The 22,901-nt window shown below is 38.4% G+C and overlaps 2 protein-coding genes across 5 annotated transcripts in view; one reads left to right on the top strand and one right to left on the bottom strand.

Annotated features, from left to right (window-relative positions):
• rols (rolling pebbles) overlaps positions 1-22,901 on the top strand; it is a 48,626-nt gene that overhangs the window by 5,498 nt on the left and 20,227 nt on the right. For all 4 annotated transcript variants that reach the window (XM_070285230.1, XM_070285231.1, XM_070285229.1 and 1 more), the window contains exon 3: positions 22,361-22,543. In XM_070285230.1, coding sequence (XP_070141331.1) covers positions 22,361-22,543 — 183 coding nt within the window. The remainder of the gene's footprint in view (positions 1-22,360; positions 22,544-22,901) is intronic.
• Positions 7,055-9,030, bottom strand: LOC108073754 (trichohyalin). Its single transcript, XM_017165521.3, has 2 exons — positions 8,285-9,030; positions 7,055-8,122 (listed from the first exon to the last, which is right to left on the bottom strand). The coding sequence occupies exons 1-2, from the start codon at positions 8,924-8,926 to the stop codon at positions 7,055-7,057; spliced, it is 1,710 nt and encodes a 569-aa protein (XP_017021010.1). The 5' UTR covers positions 8,927-9,030.

The raw sequence follows: 22,901 nt of genomic DNA, 5'->3' as shown, positions 1-22,901 counted from the left end.
GGTTAAAAATCCTTCTTTAAGTTTTGGTTTTATTTCTTTTTTCGTAATATATTATTATAGTTTTTTATAACATATATTTTGAGGCATATCTTCGGCTTAATCCTTGATAACTTGTTGTCTTCCTCCTTAGTCATTTATTACTGTACTTTAAGCGTATTTTCAGTAGTCAGTGAGAAGTTGTAGGCGTGGGTAGTTTGCCAAAGTCTCTGGGCCTGTCGGTATCTGCCTGTGATGTGTTGAAAGAGCGACGTGAACAAGTTGCCGAGGACATGGCCGCCGAAATTAAATGGAGTGGCAAAAAAAATAATAATAAAAAATAAAAAGAGAGGTAGCGAGGAGATACAAAATCGTATATATCGCGATCTGCTCAATGGATTTGCAATTACATTCATGAAATTTAATTGGCGATGGGAAATAGCCTTGAATGGCTTAACCATGTGGGGACAATGTGTGTGCAAAAAAAATTTTATGGAGAATAATTCAGAGCCCATTCAAAGAGGAGCCCCCAAAGCGATCTCTAACCAGGCTGGGCTGGAGGAGTTTCCCTTGGCCTCGAGACTTCAGCTGAGTATCTGACTTATGCATCTAGCGCTGCGCCCTATCAGACCTCGGAATCGCCATTAAAGTTAGCCCATCTGCCCCATTAAACAAAAACGCTCAAAGCAGCTAGCAAGTTTTTGGGCAAAAGTCACGTTTTCACCGATGCCTCCTCCGCCCCTGCACTAAAGTTAAGATCAACATGCGATAGATGGGCCAGAAAAGAAAACCAAATGTAGGAAAAGACGTGCAAAAAGAGCTTAACTAACATTGCTTGACTTTTGTTTACATATGCAAATTTACCCATAATATTTGCACAGTAAACCCGGGCCATCCCCAGCTCTATTTTTGAGTATTTAAACTATTTTCTGTTTCTGCGAAGCAAACTTTTTGTGTTGCGTTCCGATAGGGCGGCCACAATTGTTTGATTAGACGGCAACAACAAGCAAAGCCAATTACCGTTTTTAATTATTTGCAAATATTGAAAAAGTCCAGACAACGTTTAGCTTGGCGCCTCGGAGAGAAAAAAGCTAACAAAAAAAAGAATTGGAAACCTTATCGCTGTGCAACAGGTGCGCCAGTCGGTGGACAGAGTGTGAACCACGCCAAGGCACAACCTTTTCCACGAATGTGTGTGTTTGAGTGTGTTTCAGTGTGTGTATATGTCACTATATCTAATCTTAAAGGTCGTCACATTTCGCGTGCCGAATTCCATTGGAATGAGCCATGGGAAGGTACCCCATGGATATGTGAACAGGTACGGGTTATTTTTAAATGTATCTGTAATCAGGGGTTCTTAAAAACTAATAAAAATATTTTTAACAAGAAAGAAAGCTAACTTTGGCCAGCCAAAGTTTGTATACCCTTGCAGGTAATAATTAAAATATATCATAACTAACATAAGCCAAAAATGCATTAATTTCGATTCGGAAAGCAGTTTTGTGTTGGTTTTTAGTAATTTAAAAAAACTGCATACCAAATTTAAAATTTTAAGAAATCAAAATTTTTGGCCATTTTTGCTAATTTTAATGATGTAACCCCTTATCAAATTTCGCAAAAATGGCCAAAAAATCGATTTCTTCCGGACATGTCTAGAAAGATTCCCCTGTTGATGCTGATCAAGAATATATATGGTTTATGGGGTCGGAAATGATTCCTTGACTTAGAAAAATATTATTTTGTATTATAAAATCTGATTTTTTATATTAAAAAATCTTAATTTTTTAAAAATTAAAAATATCATAACTCGGCCAAAAGAGCATTAATTTTAAATCGGAAAACTGTTCTGTGGAAGATTTTCTACAGTTAATAAATCTGCATTCTTCATTTAAAAATTTTGAAAGTTCAATTTTTTATCAAAATCAACAATTTTAATGATGTAACCCCTTATAAAATTTTCAAAAATGACCAAAAAATCGATTTCTTCCTGGCATATCTAGAAAGATTCCCCTGTTGATGCTGATCAAGAATATATGTACTTTATAGGGTCGGAAACGTCTCCTTCACTGCGTTGCAAACTTCTGACTGAAATTATAATACCCTGCAAGGGTATAAAAATGTATCTTTATGCTTTTTGATTATTAAAAAGTTTGTAAAATAACAACTTTAAGATCTAAAAATAAACAAAATGTACTTACAAACCATTTACCTAAATATATACAATATAATCTAAACTATTTTAATATTTGGTTTTCAATTATTCTAACCCAAAATAACACTTTTGCTTGAAAAGGTAATTTGGAAAAATCTGTTGAAGTAAGCGTATACTTCCCTAAACCTAAATCAATTTCATTGATGTATCTAAACTATATTTACATATTTATAAATTCAAAAAAAATCAATCTCCAGATCTCTAAAGCCCACATGTTGAAAAACAATATGAAAATGTCTCTTCTCAGACCCATTAATCTCTCAGCCTCCTTGGATTTCTCATATCTCACATCTCCAGTTTGTCACAAAAAAATAATAATAATAATAATTTGTTTGCCAAAACGAAGAAGTGTGGGCCACGAGCTTCAACAACAACCAAAAAAAAATCAATAAATATGAAGTGCACTCGAATGGAAATTCACAACTTTTTCCGCATTTACACAAAAACTCGTGGCTGTCATAAAATCGGTGATGGTTTTTTAAAGCTGAACCCCTTTGGCTGACTAATTTTTGGCAAATGAATATGCGATTCGAGTGTTGTCATTCATTCACTTATTGTTTCCTCTTTAAGCAAAAATAAAAATAAAAAACCTTTGCTGCTTTTTTACTTTGTAAAGTGGGCGTGTCGCATTACGGTAATTTATGAAGTGTTTTTCTTGTTTTTCTCACTCTTTTTAATTGCCGCTCAGATGATTTAGTGTCTTTACTTTCTGCCTTTCCTCTGGTTGTCTTTTCTTATGACTTTCACCTCGCCAAAGTGAAATTACGGCCTAATGACTAAACATTTCATTTAATTAGAAGATTCATCGCCGAGTGAGAAACAGAAACAACAATAAAAGGGCGGAACAAGAAAAAGGTTTATTCAACTCTTTTTTTTCTCTTTCTTAATTTTAATTTTTCTCTTTACTCATTACAAAAATTTTGGCAATCAGGGAAATTGATCTGACACCTGAAACCCCAAAGAGGATTAAAGGTGTTTCGGTTTTGATGGATGTGTATGTTGTCTGAGAAGGAAATATATTGCGGAATTTTATTTTTATATTCCTTAAAAAAACCTTAACATTGATTGTAAAGCTTTCACAATCCCTGCTGTTATTTTGACATTTCTTAAAGTTTGTTGTGGAACCCTTGAGCGGTTTCTTTTTTGGGACCCCTCTGAGTCACTTCTGAGGAACCTGCAACGCGCTGCAATGTTGCAACATTGCAGTGAATTAATTTATCAACATTTACCGCTACACAATGTCATCGCGAGGAAAGAAGTTAGCAGCATTAAAAGGCAATAAATTTGTCGGACAACTCGCCTCGTTCTGGAGCTCTCTCTCTCTCTGTGGCTGGGACTTCCAAGAAGCCCAGAGTGGCCACTCGATATGGCCAAACATTTCTGAATATCTCTGGAAAACCTCTGCGCCGAGTCTGCTGAAGTTTGATTTATGCGTTGCGATGCTCAATGGGCGATACCACTCGCTCGGGCCAAGGAAGTACTCTTGGCGGGCCTTAGTCAAATTTCCAGGCCCAAACGGCACGACTACCAAATGCGCTCGCCAGCCAGCGTCTGCCTGGCGGTTAAATGCAGCCAAACATAAATTATAGGCCATGGCTAAGTAGGAAAACTCGGGTTGAGCCCAGCAACGGGGCACAGTGGGAAAGCCAAGGCAAGCTTTCCTGGCAGCACTTTTCGCTCTGCCTCCACCGCCTCCACCGCCTCCCCCTGCTACTTTCATAATATTGGCAAACATTTAACGAAAGTCCAGTCGGGTTGGCTAATGCATAAGCACAATGCATGAGCTCAGGAACTTCAACTTCAACTTCAACTACAGCTTTAGCTTTAGTTTCCATCGCGTAATGCAAAGTTTCCCTGCACTGCGGATGCTGGGCTCTTGTGCTGCTGCTGCTGCTGCTTGCCAGCTTCCAGCGGATCGGCGGATACATGTTGCCGCCGTCAATGTTTCGCCTTTGTCTCGTAAATTTTAACATTTTTATTATAAGAGCCCCAGAGCCGTATGTACCGGCTGCTGATTTCTCACACAATGCGCGCGATTTATTTTGTATGCATTGCGAGGTTGAAATTGATTAATTACAAAGCGGAAGACTCGCTGATCCAACACAGTTTGTTATTATTATTATTATTATTTTTTATTCGTGGCTTCATTTATCAGACTTAATTTTCAGTATTATTATGATTTGGTTTTCTTACATTGAGCTGAGATCAAGTCTAGTGCGTTTCGTGTCTCGCCATGACCACGATTCTTCGATTGTTGTTATTCTATTTATTGTTATTCCGAAGGTTTCTGCATTATCTAGACGACACTGACACTTGCATGTAATGTAAAAAAAATGTGTGAATTAATAAAAGGAGCTTAATCTCATTGAAAACTATATTTATGGGATTAAAAAATAAGAGAACAAGCTAGACAAATCGAGAATAAAGCCATTAAATTATTTTTTCAAGAATTTCTAAAGTGTCTACTAAAGAAATGTATTTTTTGTAATGTCTTGCTTGTCTTTCTCTATACCATAACAATTTTTTTTTATTTTATTCGAGAAGCACATGTTCTAGAGTCTATATAACTACATGATCTGGCGCCTCGTAAATTCTCAAGAATTGCAAAAAAGACTCAAAGTGAAATCTCAAGTGACAATGGGCGGAGGGCAGTAACGCCTGCCAGTCGCACTTACTCTTAATTGCTGTCAAGTGTTTTGCAAACCCCAAATTGGCAGCTCAAGTGTGAAGAAAAGGGGTGGCTGTCTAAGGGTTATCTGGTGGAATGTCAAAGCAATTAGTTCCAATCGACTCGCGCTAGATACAAATTTGTAAGAGTCTTTTTTTTTCGAGTCGATGTGTGGTTGACACACTCGACTTTTGATGTCACATGTGTGTTTGCCTTTTAATGATTCTGTGTGCTACTTAAATTTCACGGAATTGTATGTGTTTTTGTATTTTTTTTCTTGTTTTTGTGGCTTCTGTTTTAATGAGCTATTAAAATGTTTGGGGAATCGTTTGGTAGTAAACACAGAGACATGTGTAAGAGCAAATTGCCTTGTAAGAACAACACGAAACCGAATCTCTCTCTCTCTGAAAGTTTATTTTTATGAAGAGGATTTGTTTTATGGGAGATGCTTCCACATAATAGACATGTAATGAGATCAGTTCTATATTTATATTTTAGGTAATCTTATAAGTATAAGTATCTTTTTTGAAGCTAAAACTAATTTCTTATATTTTTCTTTACAGGTAAGTCTTGTTTTTGATTAAAGCCGCTGACTTAGTACATTGGTTAACACTTTTGTAAGTAAATATGCTTAAGCAAAACCTAAAGGTAAATTTACACTTGGATTAGATCATAGCAAATGTGTCAAAGTCTGAAAATAACCGCCTTTCTTTGAAGTAATGCCATCTCTGGGTATTTATACAATCGAAAACGCTTCAATAGCTTGAGAAACGTACTCTACTTATTAAGTTGTAAGTTGGTTAGACAAGACCTGTACATTATTTGCCAAATCATTTAACATAATTAGTCGGCAGAACACGATATGATCTCATAACCAGTTTGTTTGGCTGGCAAATCCTTTAGTTAATTGGCAAGCGGAGAGAAGAACAAAGGAGTTGGAGCGGGAGCTTAGACCTCTACCTGTGTCCGTCTAAATTCATACTTCAAACATCAATTCCGAGAACCTTTAGTGTGGACACAATATTTCATAAATGTCTGGCCAAAAAGTCTGGCGACTGAAACCGAAGCTCGCTTTGAGACTCACTTCCTTTTGACTGAAGTTTCGTTTCGTTTTTATTTGCAATCAAACACAAAATGCACGAGGCTTGGAAGAAGCTACATTAACCTTCAAGTCAAAGGGGGGTTGGTGTTGGTTTTACTTTTTTGACAATTTTCTGAATTGTATTTTTGTTTTTTTCGGTTTGGTTGCGCAAATAAAACAACTACAGCGAGCGACACAACGACTCCGAGTTTGTATCTAAAATCAACAAGTTCACGACGACATCACCAGGCCCGGCCAAAACAGAAGAGATAAAAAACTTTAAAGCGTCGGGCAAATACACAAAAGATACCCCAGCACCAACACCAGGCAACAGAAACAACCACAAATACCCCTCATTCATTGCCAGGCCTTTGCTTAGAAGGTAAATAGAAGCCCAAAAACTCGCTGAACCTCTCCACCGAAAGCCCCTTTTGGTTAAAAAGTCAATAGAAATAGTTGAGTCTCCTACTCAATGGTTTTTTTATTTTTTCAAGGGGGTGACAAAAATCATTTGGGGCTCTATTTCCGCTTAAAGTTGTAAGTTTCCATTGTGACAGTTTTTTCGAAAGGGAAAATCTTGTATTCAAAGGTGATTGATAATGAATTTGAAATGGTTTGTTTGTGTATCTTAAAAGATAGGGTTTAGCAATATTCTAGCTATTTTACAAAGGTATAAGAAGGTTTATATTTTCATAATCCACGTTAAGGATAGTTTTTCTTATCTTTAAATTCTTTTTTAATTTAAAGAAACACACCTACCTACCACTTGACTTAAATCCAGGGTTTCTTAAAAGTATCTTATTTAAGAAATTGAAACCCCATGAGTAATGCCAATGGAAATCGATCGTCAGCGAATTAAATTTCGTATTTTTAATGGCAATTCAATACATTTGATGAACACTTTTGAGGTGCCATTGTAATGTATCCATTACAAATATTTTGCCTTCAAGTTACAGCCAAACTTAACCGCAAACCAAGTCAAGTTGGTGGGTTTCATTTTCAACAGTTTTGTTTTGAGGTTTCTTTAATGTTGTTAGCTATATTTTATTACTAATAAAATTTCTTAAATTTTCTTAGATATAAAAAAGGTATCTTACAAATATAAAAGTAATATTCTTTACTTTTCCCCTTCCACATCCTTGGCCTCCTTCTTAGCTTTTTGCTCCTGCAAAATCAACTCCTCAATCTTCTTGATATTCTCTTCAATCTTCTGTCTTTGGAGCTGCTCCTCCTGGCTCAGCTTCTCCGCATTGGGTTCCAGTTCCGAAGCAGGCTTGGCCTTGCCCTCCGCCTTACTATCGCCTTCAGTGCGTCTGCCCATTGGCAGGTGTGTGACCATGTGAGCTGGAACACGTATCCCTGCTCCAATACGATTATCATTTTTGTACTGACCAACAGCTCGAACAAATGGCTTCAGTGGGCAACCCTTGGCCGTGGCCTCGCCCATCAACTGGCGGGCATAGTCAAAGAAGAACGCATCCTCGCGTAGCTCCTCCAACTGGGCCTCCCTGTTGTAGTTGGTGTCCGGACGCGTTTCCTCCTCGATGCGTTTCTTCACCTGTTCGTCCAGCTGTTTGCGTAGATCCTTCATGCGTTGTAATTGCTCCTGACGCTGCTGCCGCTTGAACTGGACATTGGTGTGGTCGTTCTGGAGGCGAAGTTCCACAGCCTCACGGCGGTCTTCCTCCTCTTGCTGCTTGATCTTCCGAGCCAGTTCCTCCTCCTCTTTTTGGATTGCCAAACGAGCGTTTTTGGCCCGCTCTTGGACTTCTCTCTTCTTGGCCTGCTCTGCAGAATGAATCTTTCGCATTTCCTCCAGCTGACGCTTATGGCGCTCCTCATCCTCACGAGCGCTGTAGTGAAGGCGAGGAGCCAGCTCCTTCGCTAGCTTTTCATTCCGCTGAATTCGCTGCTGCACGCGCTCCTTGGCCCTGTCCCGCTTGAGCTTCTCCAGGTGTCCCTTGGCCTGGTTGTGGATATCGCACTGCACCTGCTCCACTTCCTCCAGCATTTGGAGACGCTGCTGGCGCTGCTCGGACATGGCCAGGGAGGCCAGAGCCTCTTCCCTCTTCTGGCGTTGCTTGGCTGCTTGTTGCTCCTTCTCCTTGTCCTGCTGCTCCTTCAACTGGCGCTGATTGCGCTCCCGTTCTAGGCGGGATTGCTCCAGCTCCTCGGCTTTAGCGGCCTGTTATAAAATGGAAATTAAATTCAATTATGTATTAATTTAGAAGATTTATAAAGTGTAGATTCTAAACGTGATTAAATGTGCTTTTAGCCAACCAAAAATATTTTAAGAACAAGTTAAGAGTAGAAAACGTGTGCTAAAATGACATTCCACATATCTTACCTGTCTTTCCCTTTCCCTCTCCGCAATGGCCTGCAGCAGCTCCTTTTTGTGCTCGCCCAGCTGCTGGCAGTGCTCCGCGTGACGCTTTTGGGCCTCTTCAAAGCCTCGGAACACCTGCTCCTGATACACCTGCCTGTCTAGATCCGCCTGCCTTTGATTGGCCTTGGCAAACTCCGCCTGCACCTGTCGCTGGGCGTTGACGCTTCGCAGGACCTCACTCTGCAGCCGGGCACACTGTAGCTCTCGGGGACCAGGACGCAGTTGCTCCAACAGCTGCTGAGCTGCCTCTATGCGCTTTTGACGGGTTTTCTGATGCTCCAGGCGCGATGCCTTGGTCTCCTCCTCCGCCAGGCGTTTGGCTTCGAGTTCTTGATTCTGTTTCTGCTGCAACTCCCGGGCACACTCCTCCTCCCGGGAGATGCACAGATTGCGACCAGCGAATTTTTTGAGAAGCTCCTCGCCGCCAATGCGGAGTTTCTCGTCAGCCTCATGGCGCAGCTGCTGCAGATGCAGTTGCTCCTGTTTGGCTGCCTGGCTGGCATTGGCACAGATTCGTTGGAAGCGACTCCTGGAGATGACCACTGGTGGTCTCTCCCGGATAACGGGTTCACGTCGCTCCTGTGGCAGCCAGGAATACTGCATTGTTAGGGGAATTGGTAGTAACTGGCTGGGTTAGAAGGATCTTTTTAAGGGGAGTTGTTGGGGTTTCCATGGATTTTGTTTTTGTTTCCACAATTGTGAGTTGTCTTGGCGTTGAAAGAGGGTGTTTTCAGGGTCTTCTTTTATATATATATCACTCGAAATATTTTTTACGATATATATATTGATATAGTTTCATTCTTAAGGCTTTAATATAATATTTAATTATTTAAAAATGTATTTCATTTTTTCTCAATTTAATTAAAAGCTCTATAACCTTTCCTTTTCTTAATTATGGCTTTTATCGCCTAACTCCGCTTTAATCATTCCATTAAGACATCAACTGCAACTCATCATTCCCCAAAAGTGTTGTAACGAAATGCCAAAACAGATAATGCCAAAGTGTTGCCAACATTTTGAGTAGTTTATTTTAATTAATTAGTTTTGTGTGCACAACTCTGTTGGCCGACACAGCGACAAGCCACTGTCAACGCAAATGGCCGGTTGAGCTTTTGGTTTGATGGCTTAATTATGTCCAAAAGTAATGGGTAGGCCATTTGGCATCAGACAGTGCAAGTGACAGGTTTTTCTGATAAAAATGGGTAAAACTTTTGGCCATTACACTAACCAATCTAATGTGGTTAGATTTCTGGTTTTGGTTGAATTGTCAGCTCGAATCGGAAACCCTTCCCTAAAGGGCAAAACCATTTGGGCACGCTTCAATGGGCTCGTATCGAGGCATTGAATTCGTAGATTTAGCTCAAGTCGGTTTAAATAAATTTAATTAACACCTGGCTGTGAATACCCCTCAGCACAATGGGTACCTTAGGAATATTCATTTCAATTTTTGAATTGGGTCAGTGCTTCGGAAAGGGGTTTATTCTTCTATATCTAACCAAGCCACAAAATAAAACACACAAACCCATGACGGGGCGATAAAGGGGCAAGCCCGGCCCCCGACTATTTACACTGAAATCCAGGTTATATATAAACTTTATCGGAGAGCAAGCCATTTGAAACTTTAAGGGCCAGCACAAAGTTCTTGGAAGAATTAACTTTTAATGTCTGTAAGGCTTGTTTTGGGTTATTAAATAACTTCCCAGAAGCCAAAAACTATAATCTATTTTATGAATAAAATTAAGCCAAGTCAGCAAGTCCTTCAACACAGCTTTCCAAGACACAAAGCTCTCCCGCTGACCCTCTTTTTCACAAACTCAAGATCAGTCTTGGCCATTTTCTTGAGCATTTAGAGCACTTTACAGTTTCCTAAGGCAGTCTATAACCTGCTGACTTACACCATTGGAACACAACACCTCCTCCTCGTCAAGTACCCCGATTCTTATCTAATCGAAACTTATTGGCTCCCCATAGACTTTGCCTGATACCCATGTAAATATACGACTGTCCGATGCTGGTTCTACTTTTTGTCTTGCTGCCCAGAGACAGCCGGACATATATCACTTGATCTTCAAGTGCGAATGACAGCTCGGAGTAGGAGAGAGACGAGAGACCAGAGACAAGAGACAAGATATAAGAGACTCAAGACCACAAGCCTTTCGCCTGACCACGACGACGACTACCGTCCAGTTCGTTGCTTCCACTTGAATGACTTCATGTGCCCCCGGTCGGTCGGAAAACTTGAAAAACTTGTCTTTGTCTCCGCTGCCAGAGGCTGGGGCAAAAGGCAGGGACTTGCACTCGAGAACCCGGCAACTAGGGAGCCCGAGAATGAGTATGAAGACCCAGACTGAGCCAACAAATGAGTGCAACTGTTTTGGCCAGAAGCCGCAGTCCAGTTTACAGAAGAAGTGGAGACGAGAAAGCAGAACAGTCTCCAGGGAGTGGAACTCCTCTCTGCCTGTGTATCTGCCGCCAATATCTGCAAGTCTCTTTTCTTTCTTCTGTTGGTTAGAGCAATTAACATGCAATTAAGAGACGTTTCAATCTCAAGAAGACCAAGAGCCATGGCCAAGACATCGTAAACACTTTAAGCGGTGGCAGGCAACAACTTTTGATGGGCCGATCGGGGCTTCTTAGGAAGGTTCTAATTATAAAGTTCCGATCGTTGGGCACACACCTAGTGTTTCTAGCTAAAGTTTAGACAGGAAATTGATGGGATGTTTACACACAGAAGCAGTGAAATATGTGAGGGTAATTAATAATCAGTCATCAATCAGATATATAGGTATTAAATCAAGGCACACCTTTATTTTACAAATTTTAAAGAACTATTTCTGGACAATATTATTACGCCTTGTCATGTGTAGAGGTTTCTCAAAGAAAAACAAACAGATTTACAGTTTTGATAGGCATATTTGCCATTTCTTGTCTCTAAACTTGAAAGCCTAGAGAATCAGTTCATAACGGAGTTGGGTTGGCCTTATGATTTGATTTATAAGCCGTGTCAAGAACAATAAGTGCCAAATACTTGCGAGGCTTATGTCATCTTGAAGTAACTTACAAATATAGAATTTAAATATATAAAAATAAAAAACTGTGCCCGATTTCAAGTGAGACGCAAATTCATGTTGAGGCCTTTCAATTTCGTGGGGTTAAATCAGTTGAACTCTTAATTGTGTATTTTCATTATCAATTAAGAAGCGCCCAGTTCTTTTCACTATAAGCACTCCCGACAATCCAATTCGGTTTAGTTCATTATAGAGAATAGTTGAATAGTTGATTTGATAGGGCGATATGTGTGTGGCGGAGCTATGTATTAAGTTTTCCATGTCTGTTTGCCAACAAAACAACATTTCAATGTCAACTCGATCACGTTTTCGACGGCAATTTGTTGCTGGATTTTGTTGTTCGAATTTGATACACTCTAAAGAGCGTGGCAAATCGCCCAAGTGGCCCAAGAGGGGGCAGAGTAGGGGAGTGGAAAGCCTCGATCTTACATGGGTTTTACATTGGTTTTGTCATCCACACACACACACACCTGATACTCTGATTGGGTAACTAGGTATTACCACTTGAGGTTGGCTGCTAGTTGAGCTATTAGTTCTTCATCTTCCCAGCTTAGTTGCTGCTCATGTTTGCCCATAATCTGAGGTTAATCTGGTTGGGCTTGGCTGCGCCTCAGTGTCATTTCAAGTGCTCGCCGATCGCTCCAAGACGCTCCATTAATCAAGTGGGTAATGTAACATGGGGCAGATAGTATTTCAAGTTGTTAGAGATGAGTACAGCCAAGTGATTGTTTAGCTTAGTAAATTATATTTCATAAATACCCTTTAAAAGTGGTAATTATTAGGTAATTTCTAGGCTTTAAGTAATTCTTTTATTAAAAAAGTCTCATAAAATGTTATTTAAACTAAACTGTTGCTAATATCTCACAAATATTATATTATTTTTGAATAAATCTTTCAGTTTTAATATATTTTCTGGATATAATTGATCTCTAAACTCCATCCCATCGATTCACTGCCCAATTATGACTCATTTAAAACAATGACAGCTAAAACTAAATATATCTTGAAATTCTTTATCGACTTTGTCAACTTGACTTTTGCCAACGAGAGAAGCCAATTCAATCTGTCAATCAAACAATTACAGATTTCTGTAACCGAATATTCTAGCTCACGGATTGATTGCACAAACAAATATTCCACTCACAGTGCGGATTCTTTTCGATTCTGACCAATAAAAATCTGAAATCAATCAATCAAAAGGCATTAAAAATGTTATTTCTGAGATACCAAAAAAAAGCGACTCGACGGCGGCGGCGGCGGGGCCAATCACACGCTCTATTTACAGCAAATTAAAAATTCAGAAACTACAAAAAACATAGACCGAAAATGAGAAGAAACACAAACCATAAAACTGGTACAAATATTGGTCAAAATATTTACCAGCCACGCCCAGGGAGGGTATAAATGATTAATGATCAATTCAGCAAAGAACGGAGTCGAGCCGAGAAAGTGCCTTAAACGCCACAATAAACGGTATTAGATCGAAGGGGAAATTATATCTTACACACATTATTAAACACTATTGAAAAAGGCCAGAAAGGTGAGGGAAACAAGGGCTTTAAAGCACTGGGAAAAATATTTGGAACACATTTAAAGGAAATTTCCTAAAGGCTTAGAGGGTAAAGATTAAAATGGAATCAAATTCTTGTTAAGGAAAAATAATTTAGTAAAAATGAAACCAATTTTAATTTCTAAAAAATAAGAATATTATTTTTCTGAAGCTTAGAAATATATATTTTTTAATGTATTTTTTTTCTGAAGCTCAACTCGGTTTGTGTGGCATCCACTCCAAGTGGCGCCCACTCGCCATAGCCCCATCCTCATTTGGTATGCAGCTCATCGCTGCCTTGGCCAGATAACCATCGAATGGCGTCGCGTAACGCGCCGGACAAATGCTGAAAACTTGTCAATCCCTGGAGGGGGGGAATCTAGGCTTCCCAGATGGGGATAATTTATGTAAATTTATGCCCAATCCAGTTGAGAGAAATATCTTATAATTTGTTACCAACTTCTGCAACGACCTCTCTGCCGCTCTTAACCCATTAGCATAATGGACAAAATGCTGGCCAGAAGGAAGATCTTCCAACCACAAATAGTCGTAGAATCTGCGCTAAAAGTAGCAACAAATACCACTAATGATGTGCTAATGTCGCCAACAATATTTGACAACCAAAACAGAAATATTGTTTTTACAAATTATGGAAGTTTGTGCCAAGGGGCTCTTTAAATAAAATAAGCATAGAATAAATAATGGAGATTAATATCAGATAATATTAATGGGAAGTGGCTACCTAAATATATATTTTTGTTTAGTCAGAATATGTTTAACTTTCCCAGAAAAACTATATGATATCTAAGATCACAGAACAAGCATAATTTTAGCAAATATTGACAAATTCATTATATTTGCCATTCATTTTCATGTTCCCGTGAATTTAGCATAACCGAAAATTAATTTTAGCACATTAGCAACTTTTATAAACAATTAAGATGACAGCATAAATTAGCAAGGCAAATTTTTTCAAGATTTATTGCTAAACAATAGTAGCAGGGACTTTGGCAATAAATGATATAATTTATATATATATATATACTACTCTTCAGATATCTTTAAATTCTTACCCAACTTGTGTGTGTCCATTTCTTAACTGAATTAATACGTTTTCGATGAAAATGAGAAATTAATTTGAGCGGCTTGTTTGGTTTGTTTCTGTTTTTTTCTTCTCACTCCCAAAGAAATTCGAATCCCAAATTAGCCACTTAATTTCGTTTAATTAATTTCAATCTAATTTGTAAGCCCAAAAGGGGGAAACCAAAACAAAAGCCGACCGACTAGTTGGTCAGATACAAAATGAGTATTTTGGGCAGATGATATTTCATATGCATAATTATGCATTTTAGTCCAAGTGATTATGCCTTAAACTAATGCTCCAAGGTCGATCCGCTGCTAAAGTTTTTTGTTAATTCAGAGTTTATCTAAATCGATTGATATGATGTGGAATGTTTTGGTTTTTTCTATTGCCTTTAAAAATAGATTTAAAGCTGCAGATATCAGTGGTTTATGGAACGAAATAGCGTGAGTTTCTATTTTGCGTAACTAAATGGATTTTAATGGAAATCCATTTTAAACTTTGCTTCTTTATAAATATTAAATACTAAATCAATATATATAAATTATAAAAAAATATATAATATATAACTTAACACCTTTCCCATCAACCAACCCAGAGATTTATAACCTTTTCTCACCTGCTCTTCATTTACACCACGCACCCGCATTATTTTGGCAATTAAAGCTTAACAAATTGCCCAACGCATATCGGCTATAGCATATAACATATATAAAGCCAAAACAAAGGCAATGCACTAAATCTTTGGTAACTCGAATCGCCGGCTAAATGCAACCTACAAGCCCGCATTAGCCGGGCGACTGATCGATTATGGACAGTGATCTCTGGACCGTGGCCACAACTCCCAAATACGATACGACCCACAAAACCCGAGACTCCAACTCAAAGACTCGGAGACTGTTTGTCAAAAATGTCTCATGAATGGAACGTGAATGAATGATCGAGTGAATGAATCAGCTGTGAATGCAGCTGGGGCGTATTGGAAATGAATGAATTACCCGATAGACGACGACGACGACTACGACGAGGTGGCCAACTTGTCTGGGCTGATTTTTTCTTTTTTGGTGCGTGGGCTTCCCCCAAAAAATTGCAAGAAAAACAAGAAAAACGAGCAAAAATTGTTTACAAGTACATCGAAATCCCGCGGCATTGACTTGGGCGCTTGTCTGGGGCCTAGACACTCGACGTCTTCCACAATGAAATTGTCACTTTTCATTTGGTTTGGAACTACCACAGCGCCCACGTTGCAGCGGAAGTGCCATTTGATTTATTCGCATTGGGTGATTTTATTTCTGTGTATTTGCTGCGTGTGCATGACTTGTGTGTGTGTGTGTGTTGGCAAATTTCCGGCCGGCTTGACACACATTTGCATGTGTCGCACAAATTTTTAAGTGCCATAAATATTCATTTACCACGCCGTCATACATTTGATTTGGCTTCTACTAATGGAGACATTTCACCCGCCGCTCGATCACTTCGAGATGATGATGATGGTGTGTCTTATGCCGCGCACATGGCTCGAACTTGTTGCCTTTCCAGGAATCTGGGTCAATGTTAAATGTTAGATAAAAGAAATGAAAAACAAAGTAGAGCGAAGAAGTAGAGGGGAAAAAACATAAAGCCAAGTGATATTTGGTTAGAAGCCATAATTAATTTGGTGATCTTTTTAAGAGCTGTTATTTTATGGGAGTTTTTAAAAATGCAAAGAAAATGTAGTTAAAGCAAATTTTAAAATGGAAAATAGGTATTTATTGTCGTTATTTCATTAAGGCAAAAGAATACCCAATAATAATCCTTAATTTTTCTATACCCTTTCAGATTACTTTATCCATTATTAAATAAGTTAACACATTATTTCAAAACCAAGTAAACTATGCTAATATAGTTTCCAAGAAAATCCTTTCTAACTTATTCCTCCTGCGGCCTTTGAAGCAATTTCAATAATATCTTCTCTTTAACACCTTTTCATCTTGTCTGCAGTTTTTTAGTGACTTTTCCCTACAAAAGTAAGGCGTTGCACTTCAGCTCATAGTCCAGTTGGTTAGTGGGAAACGCCTCGTTTTTTTTTTTTTTCTTTTCTTGGCCAGTATTTTCCCTCAGGCTTTGCTTAGGTAACTCTTCTCGGCCCAGTCAACTCACGACTTCACGAACTGCAAGAGAGCGCATCAAAGTGCAGAATCTCACGAAATTTGCCATTCGAGCGGCCATTTGGGTTATTTATGGTTGCCGATTTGTTTGCGACTCATTTAACCGGACAGCTCTCGCGGTTTTATGACACATTTAACAGTTCGTTTCTGGGTTTTACTTCGCAATTCGACGAAAAAAAACGTAAGAAAAGTTAAGAAAACCAAAAAGCCAAAAGAGAAACATCCAATTTCGCGCTTAATTTGATTTGTTTTGTTTGCTTTTTTTCTCACCTGCCTACCGTTTTGCCTTTCTTATTATGCTTACCTTTCTTTTCTCGACTTCAAAGTGGTTTCTTTACTTTTGTCGCCACTTGAAGGCAAGCGTTCTATTTTGAAATTAAAATGGTTTAAAGAAAGAGTGGTTCTTGCTTACAAAATCGCCTGAGAGAATTTGAAATTACATTTAAAAATTCAATTTTTAAGAAATTTTAAACTAGTTTCAAGTAATTTATATTAAGGAGAAACTACAATGGAAATATTTAGTATACACAGCTTTCCCAGCTTTAAATCTCTTACCTCTTTTTAATATATACTTTTCATTTATTGACACATCACTGAATTATTTTTTGTTTATTAAAAAACTTCCTCGGAATAATGCAAATTACAGTATCCAGGAATACCGGTATAATTATATATCGCTTGGCTTCACTTCCGACTCGTCGTCGGGAAGCTGACTCATTCAGAGATCCGACGATGACAAACACAATCCACAAAGAGAGATATTGTTACCAACAATGCCAACCATGACCCACGCAAAATATGCACCACAAAGGGAGGAAAAAAAATATACTGCCAACCAGAAATCGTGTAATAAAATTTGTTATAAAAAAATATATATAACACAAAACTTTCAACCCACGCAGTGAACTTGAAAATGTTTTATCGAAACAAAGCCCTTCAAAGCCATCAAATATAAAACAAAACATGAAAATTATGTTAAAAAGCAATTAAACATAAGCAAAACAAGACAAAAAAAAAGTCAAAGTCAAAGCAATTTAGTAAAAATGTTGTTAAAACTGTGAACAATGGAAAACCGCAGAAGTGGAAAGAAAATGTTCCATGTCAACGGAGATCGATTTGAAATGCGCTTAAAAAAATGTTTGTAGAAAAGAAATTAATCAAAAAAATATTGAAGGCTTTAAAAATTAAAACAAACATGAATAATGAACACAAAATTAAGTAATTATCAATTATAAATTAAAACAGAGATAGGTAAAGTGTTTGGAACATTTTAAATAATTTTTACAAGTTAAGGGAAAAATTACAGAAATGTTTAATAAAACCAAAAACCAATTATAAGATTAAAAGACACCTTAGGAATTTCTCAAAAATTAAAACTGGAATTGTCTCATTACATTTTCTTTTCTAAATACTTGAAACCCTGTTTTATTTTCGGCACTTGAAGCCAGTATTTTATGGCTAGTGTGTGGGCTTGTTTCTGGCGTTTTTGCTAAAATCTAATTGGGACTGCAAAAAGCCGTCTGCTCTGTGGTGGCCACTGGTGCTGGGTGTTTTTACTCCGGTGGCAACTGGTAAATGGTCCATGGTCCGTTGGCTGCGCACTTCAGGCATGAATTGATTTGGTCTGGCTTCGGAGTCCAGTCGTCTGTCAATCAATTGTAATGAATACGCATTTTTCTATGTTGGCTCTCGGCGGGAGCGTAATTCCCTCTCTCTTCCCTCAGACCCACTGTCATGGTTAACCCGCTGGGTCAAAAACGTTTCTCTGATTAACCCTGAGCTGTCCAATCAACATAGGAAACCCCATTTAGAATAACCCTGACCTGCCCTGCGCAAAACAGTTAAAACCATTTGAAATACTTTTGCTTGCAATTAGAGTTTCTATAAATAGGCATTGGAACAATAAGAAATAATGCTTATAAAAAGTTTTATAGGAAAAATAATGGTTTTTAAGTACATTTAATGGAACTACATGGTATAGAATGAATAAGCCTGATTATATATTTTTTGCTTTGGTTGTCTATAATATTTATTTTGGGATTTTATTGATTTTATATATGAATTAGCTTTATTTTCTTTAAATATATTATTGTTGTTGATATTTTTATATATTTTTAAAGAACCTTTTGTGGTTTTCTTAAATTAAAGTTTGATTTTACTTTATATAATTAAGGCTCAACTTAAAACAAATAAATAAACGAATTGCCATTTTGACATTGATAAGATTTTATTTACTAATTTTAAAGGGCTTAACACTCCCATTTATTAGTCTTTTGTTTTTATTTTTTCATTTTGACACTATTAAAATTTCAATATAGACTTTATCAAATCTGATTTTAAGCGTGTCTTTTGTTTATGCCCTTTTGGAGAAGAACAAGATCAGCTCGTGCCCTTTGTTTTGTTTAAACCTATTTTAATGGCTCATAAAATCAAAAACAAGTTTCTTAGATATTCATCGCTGAGATTAGATAAAGGGCTTCTTTTGTTCACCTTCCAGATATGGAATCTTGTTTTGCGGTTTGAGTAGGGTGGAAATATCTACCTTAGGAATTAAACCACAAGCGAAATTTAGCTTTAAAATAGTTAAGAAACTTTAAAACACAATAACTTCTCGACTAACCAAATTATTATAATTTTATCATTAAAATAAAGCAACAAAATTAAAATTCCTGAAAATAATTATGGTCATGATCACAGTGGTTATTTTACCTTTTGACCCTTCTACTAAGATTCCCACATTCCTCCTCTCCCTGAGAACCAATTTACCACTTATGCACTTACGGATTTGAATTTTGCGGCTAAACCCGCCACAAACTGCGGGTCTCATCACTCCGCATTCCTTGGGCATTCCGCTGGGAAACGTTTCTGTTTCGGCTTGAGGGAAAACCACAAATTGAATTAGGCCCGCGTTGGGTATTAAGAAAATAATTCGCAAAGAAATTACATAAAGGAAAACAAGTGCCAACACACTGGCGCGCAGACAGATGCAGACACGCAGATTCGCCCACATACCAACTACTATACTATATAGCCGTACGATCCGAGCGGCGGTTTGCCAATTTAGCAGAAATAAAACGCCCACATGGGACGTGGCAACTTGGAAGCTTTGAGGGGGCAAACCGGCAAGCCGCAACTAACATTCATTAAAGACCAGAGCGAGTGAGAGAGAGAGGCAGGAAAATGCGGCGGAAAATTCAAATCAATTTAGCAGAGACCGCAATGAATAAATCCAATGAACGGCAGAATTGTGCCGCGCATGCGTATAAAAATAGACAAGGAAAATTCCCTTCTACTCTGGTATAATTTAGCAATTTAGATTTAAAATCATCAAAGATCTTTCTGGGTTTATTGACCTCTTCAACAGGCTCTGTAAATCAGCCTTCTCTCATTTTGACCATAATTTATGAGCCAAGAATTACAAAATTGCATCCACGCAATTAATTTGTGTAAAGTCCATGAAATTAATGTATATTTTTCCACGCTCTAGAGAACAAGGTGCGTGTCTACCCTGAGACATGATTATAAAAATGTAAATGTTGTACAAGAGTAAAGCTATCTCTTGGGAAAACCCACACTCTCCACAACATAAAGGCTTTTCTTGAGCAGCTGCTTCTCAAAGGAAGCCCAGAGAAAGGCTGGAATTACAATTACAGGAAGTAATCAATTTTAGCAGAGATCGTTGGCTAAATATATTCAGTGGAAATAACATTTAAATCTTTTTAGTACAATTTTCATAACATACCTTCTGCCATCGATAACCCCAAAAACCTCTCTCCAATGTCCAAAGCCCACACAGAAAATTGTAACCTGGGTGGACTGGCAGGCAATAAATCATCATGTCCAGCAGGTGACTTGACTTGGTCTTGGCGATAACACTTTATCGATTGCATAAGCCATGTCAGTTGGACAGTCCGTTTTTGGCCTAGGCCAAGATGCATCGTTTGGCCAAAAGGCAGGCCAAGTGGAAGACGACGACATCGATTCCTGTTCGGGGGCTTTCGAGAGTGGGATACAACTACGACAACCGCCAACGAGAACCACGTCCGGTCGGTCGGCTGGCAAAGTGGATTACAAGCGCATGGGCTTCGACTTCGAGTTCGACTTCTACTTATACTTTAACTTCCATTTCCAAAGCCACAGTCATTCATGCCCACTTGACAAAAAAAAATAAAAAAAACTGAAAGGTATGCTTAAGTGATTTAACTCGACTTTAAGATACCCAAGAAAGGAACTTGAAGGGGTAAAAGTAGAAGAAATACTAAAGGCTTCTTTGTATATCTAAGAAACTCAAGAAGGAAAAATATAACTTTATTTGGCCTAATTCAAGAAATATAAACTATAATTTTCTGTACGCTGAAAATACCATTTTCTTCCCCCTAACTACTGGTAATTTAAACTGTCGATCATTGACTGGCGTTATTGCAAAATCAAAAGCTGCAGTTTGATTTTTTTTCGCCACTTTTTCTGCATTTGCCGCGTGGGCCGTCACAGCTGCCAGTCTCTGGAGTGGAAAGGAATCAACGAGGAGGCACAGCCCACATGGAACTTATCTTTGAACTTCACTAAAGTCCCGGACTCAGAGTCGAACGAGGACATGGCTGAGGACGTGGTTGTGGTTGTGGAGGACTGCTGACCGCAAGAGTGTGTGACCCCTGCCGCACATGGCACCATTTATGAACAACAACTGTTCCGCCAACAAGTGTGCCCCGTCTGACATTTGGTTGGCCGCAGACAAAAGGCAATTTGCATACAGCACAAAATGTCAACTGCCGATGGCATGCGCAGGCGCAACAGCAGCAGAAGCAGCAGCAAAAATGCAGCAGATGCCACAGAAGCGAGGGAAACTAAACCAAACCCCTTTTTTTTACAGGGGTGGCAGAATGCATGTTGGGGTTGCAAGTTGCCAGTTAAATGGAATTTTTACAACTGCAACTGACGTCCCTCAAATTGCACATCTAATTGAGGTAGACAGAATGCAAAAAAACAACGGATGACACAAACTAAATTTTGTTTATTTAAGGCCATCAATTTATACGAAAAAAAAGGGGAACTGTTGCTTTTCTAGCATCTGCCAAATAGAGGTTTACTAGTCTTTTATAGACTTTTGTATTTAAAAAGAATAAAGAGATATCTAGCTACTCTATATATCCCATTAAATGGTGATAAATACAATTTTAAAAAGATATTTCCCTCTGTTCTTAGTTCTCCTCTTTTAAGCTCTCTTAAAAGTAAAAAAAAAATACATTTTAGCTTTTGTTTACCCAGAAAATAAACCCTATTCCTTAAACAACTTCCCAAGAAGACCCAATTAGCTTTCTGATTCTCCTCGATCAGCACTTTTATGCACTTCAAATTGTGTAAACAAGCTCAAATAAAAACCAATGCCAGCGAAATTGCTGACGATTGGTGGCAAGGCATTTTTACATAATATTGACACAGAAAGACAAAGTGCTAATAGAAATAATAAACCAGGCAGGCGGAGCAGATTAAATCAATTACGAGTCCGAGAAAAGAATTCCGCTGATTGCTGCTCGCTGGCCAATGGATTAAATGGTCAGTTTGGTCAGGAGGAGGAGAAGCAGGTGCTGCTGGAGCTCCAAAGCCAAAAAAAAAAAAACTGATCAAACGAAGGCTCTTTTTTTGCTAACTGAGATTGGGTCCAAAGACAATTGACAGTTGCACAAACGAGATTTAATTGACAGAGTCAATTTATGCAAACGGTGGCCATAAAACAAGTGCAACGAGATTTGTGTATTTCGATTTAAATTTGTAACTGCTTTTTGTTAGCCGATCGATCGGTTTAGGAGTGGAAAATGCAGGCCTTTAAAGGGGCACCGAAACTAATGGCATTTGTTATTATCAATATTAGCTCGTTAAAATTGTTTAAAAATATTCCAGGGTAAAGGCGATTAAAGCAAATTAAATTAAGAATTTGCGATACCTTATAAATGTGCTCCTTGAATAAGGAGCGCTATATTCTATACTCTCCTGCTAACAATAATACCTGAAATTATAAATAAACGCTTGGCAACACCTGCTTGTGGCACCCCTTTTTGAAGGGCTTCTTGTAATTTTCTTATTACCATTTTGGAACGCTTTAAACGGTTTGGTTTTTTGTGTATATCCTCACTTATATATCCCAACCTGTTTGCAAACCCTTTCAACTCATATGTGTCTCCATCTCCTTTGCAGATCTCCAGTCCATCCGACGTCTCCTGGAACACGATGCCAGTGGCTCCGTGTGCCCCTCCTGTCGCATCTCCTTCGACAAGGGCAAGAGACGGAAACTGATCGACACCTGCGGCCACGAGCGCTGCTATTCCTGTATGTTCCGCAACGACCAGTGTCCCATGTGCATGAACAGTTCGCTGAAAGGTGAGTACAAGCTCCTTAGAGTCCTCTGGCTGCATATAAGCATATCGGCAGAGCTGTAGATACATACGTATCTCAACGCTCTTTTGGCATATCTTTTGGATATGCCATATGAGGCTGGGAAATATTCTGTTACATGTTGAGTGCAAAATTGCTAAGGAGCCATAAAAAGGCTGGGTGTTTTGTATTTTTGTATAGCGGAATGCAGAAGCAAATGGATTTTTAAGTGGTTTTTTAAAAGGAAAGCGGGGGATGTAAAGAAAATATTTCTAATTCATAAAATAGTCACAAAATCTATGCCAAAATAGTTGAAAATTATTTAGAATATATATTTTTCTCACAAATTTATCCTCTTAGAAAT

Source organism: Drosophila kikkawai, chromosome 3L (assembly GCF_030179895.1).
Source record: "Drosophila kikkawai strain 14028-0561.14 chromosome 3L, DkikHiC1v2, whole genome shotgun sequence".
NCBI lineage: Eukaryota > Metazoa > Arthropoda > Insecta > Diptera > Drosophilidae > Drosophila > Drosophila kikkawai.
Note: the sequence above shows the minus strand (reverse complement) of the source record. Positions and strands in the feature narration are given on the sequence as shown.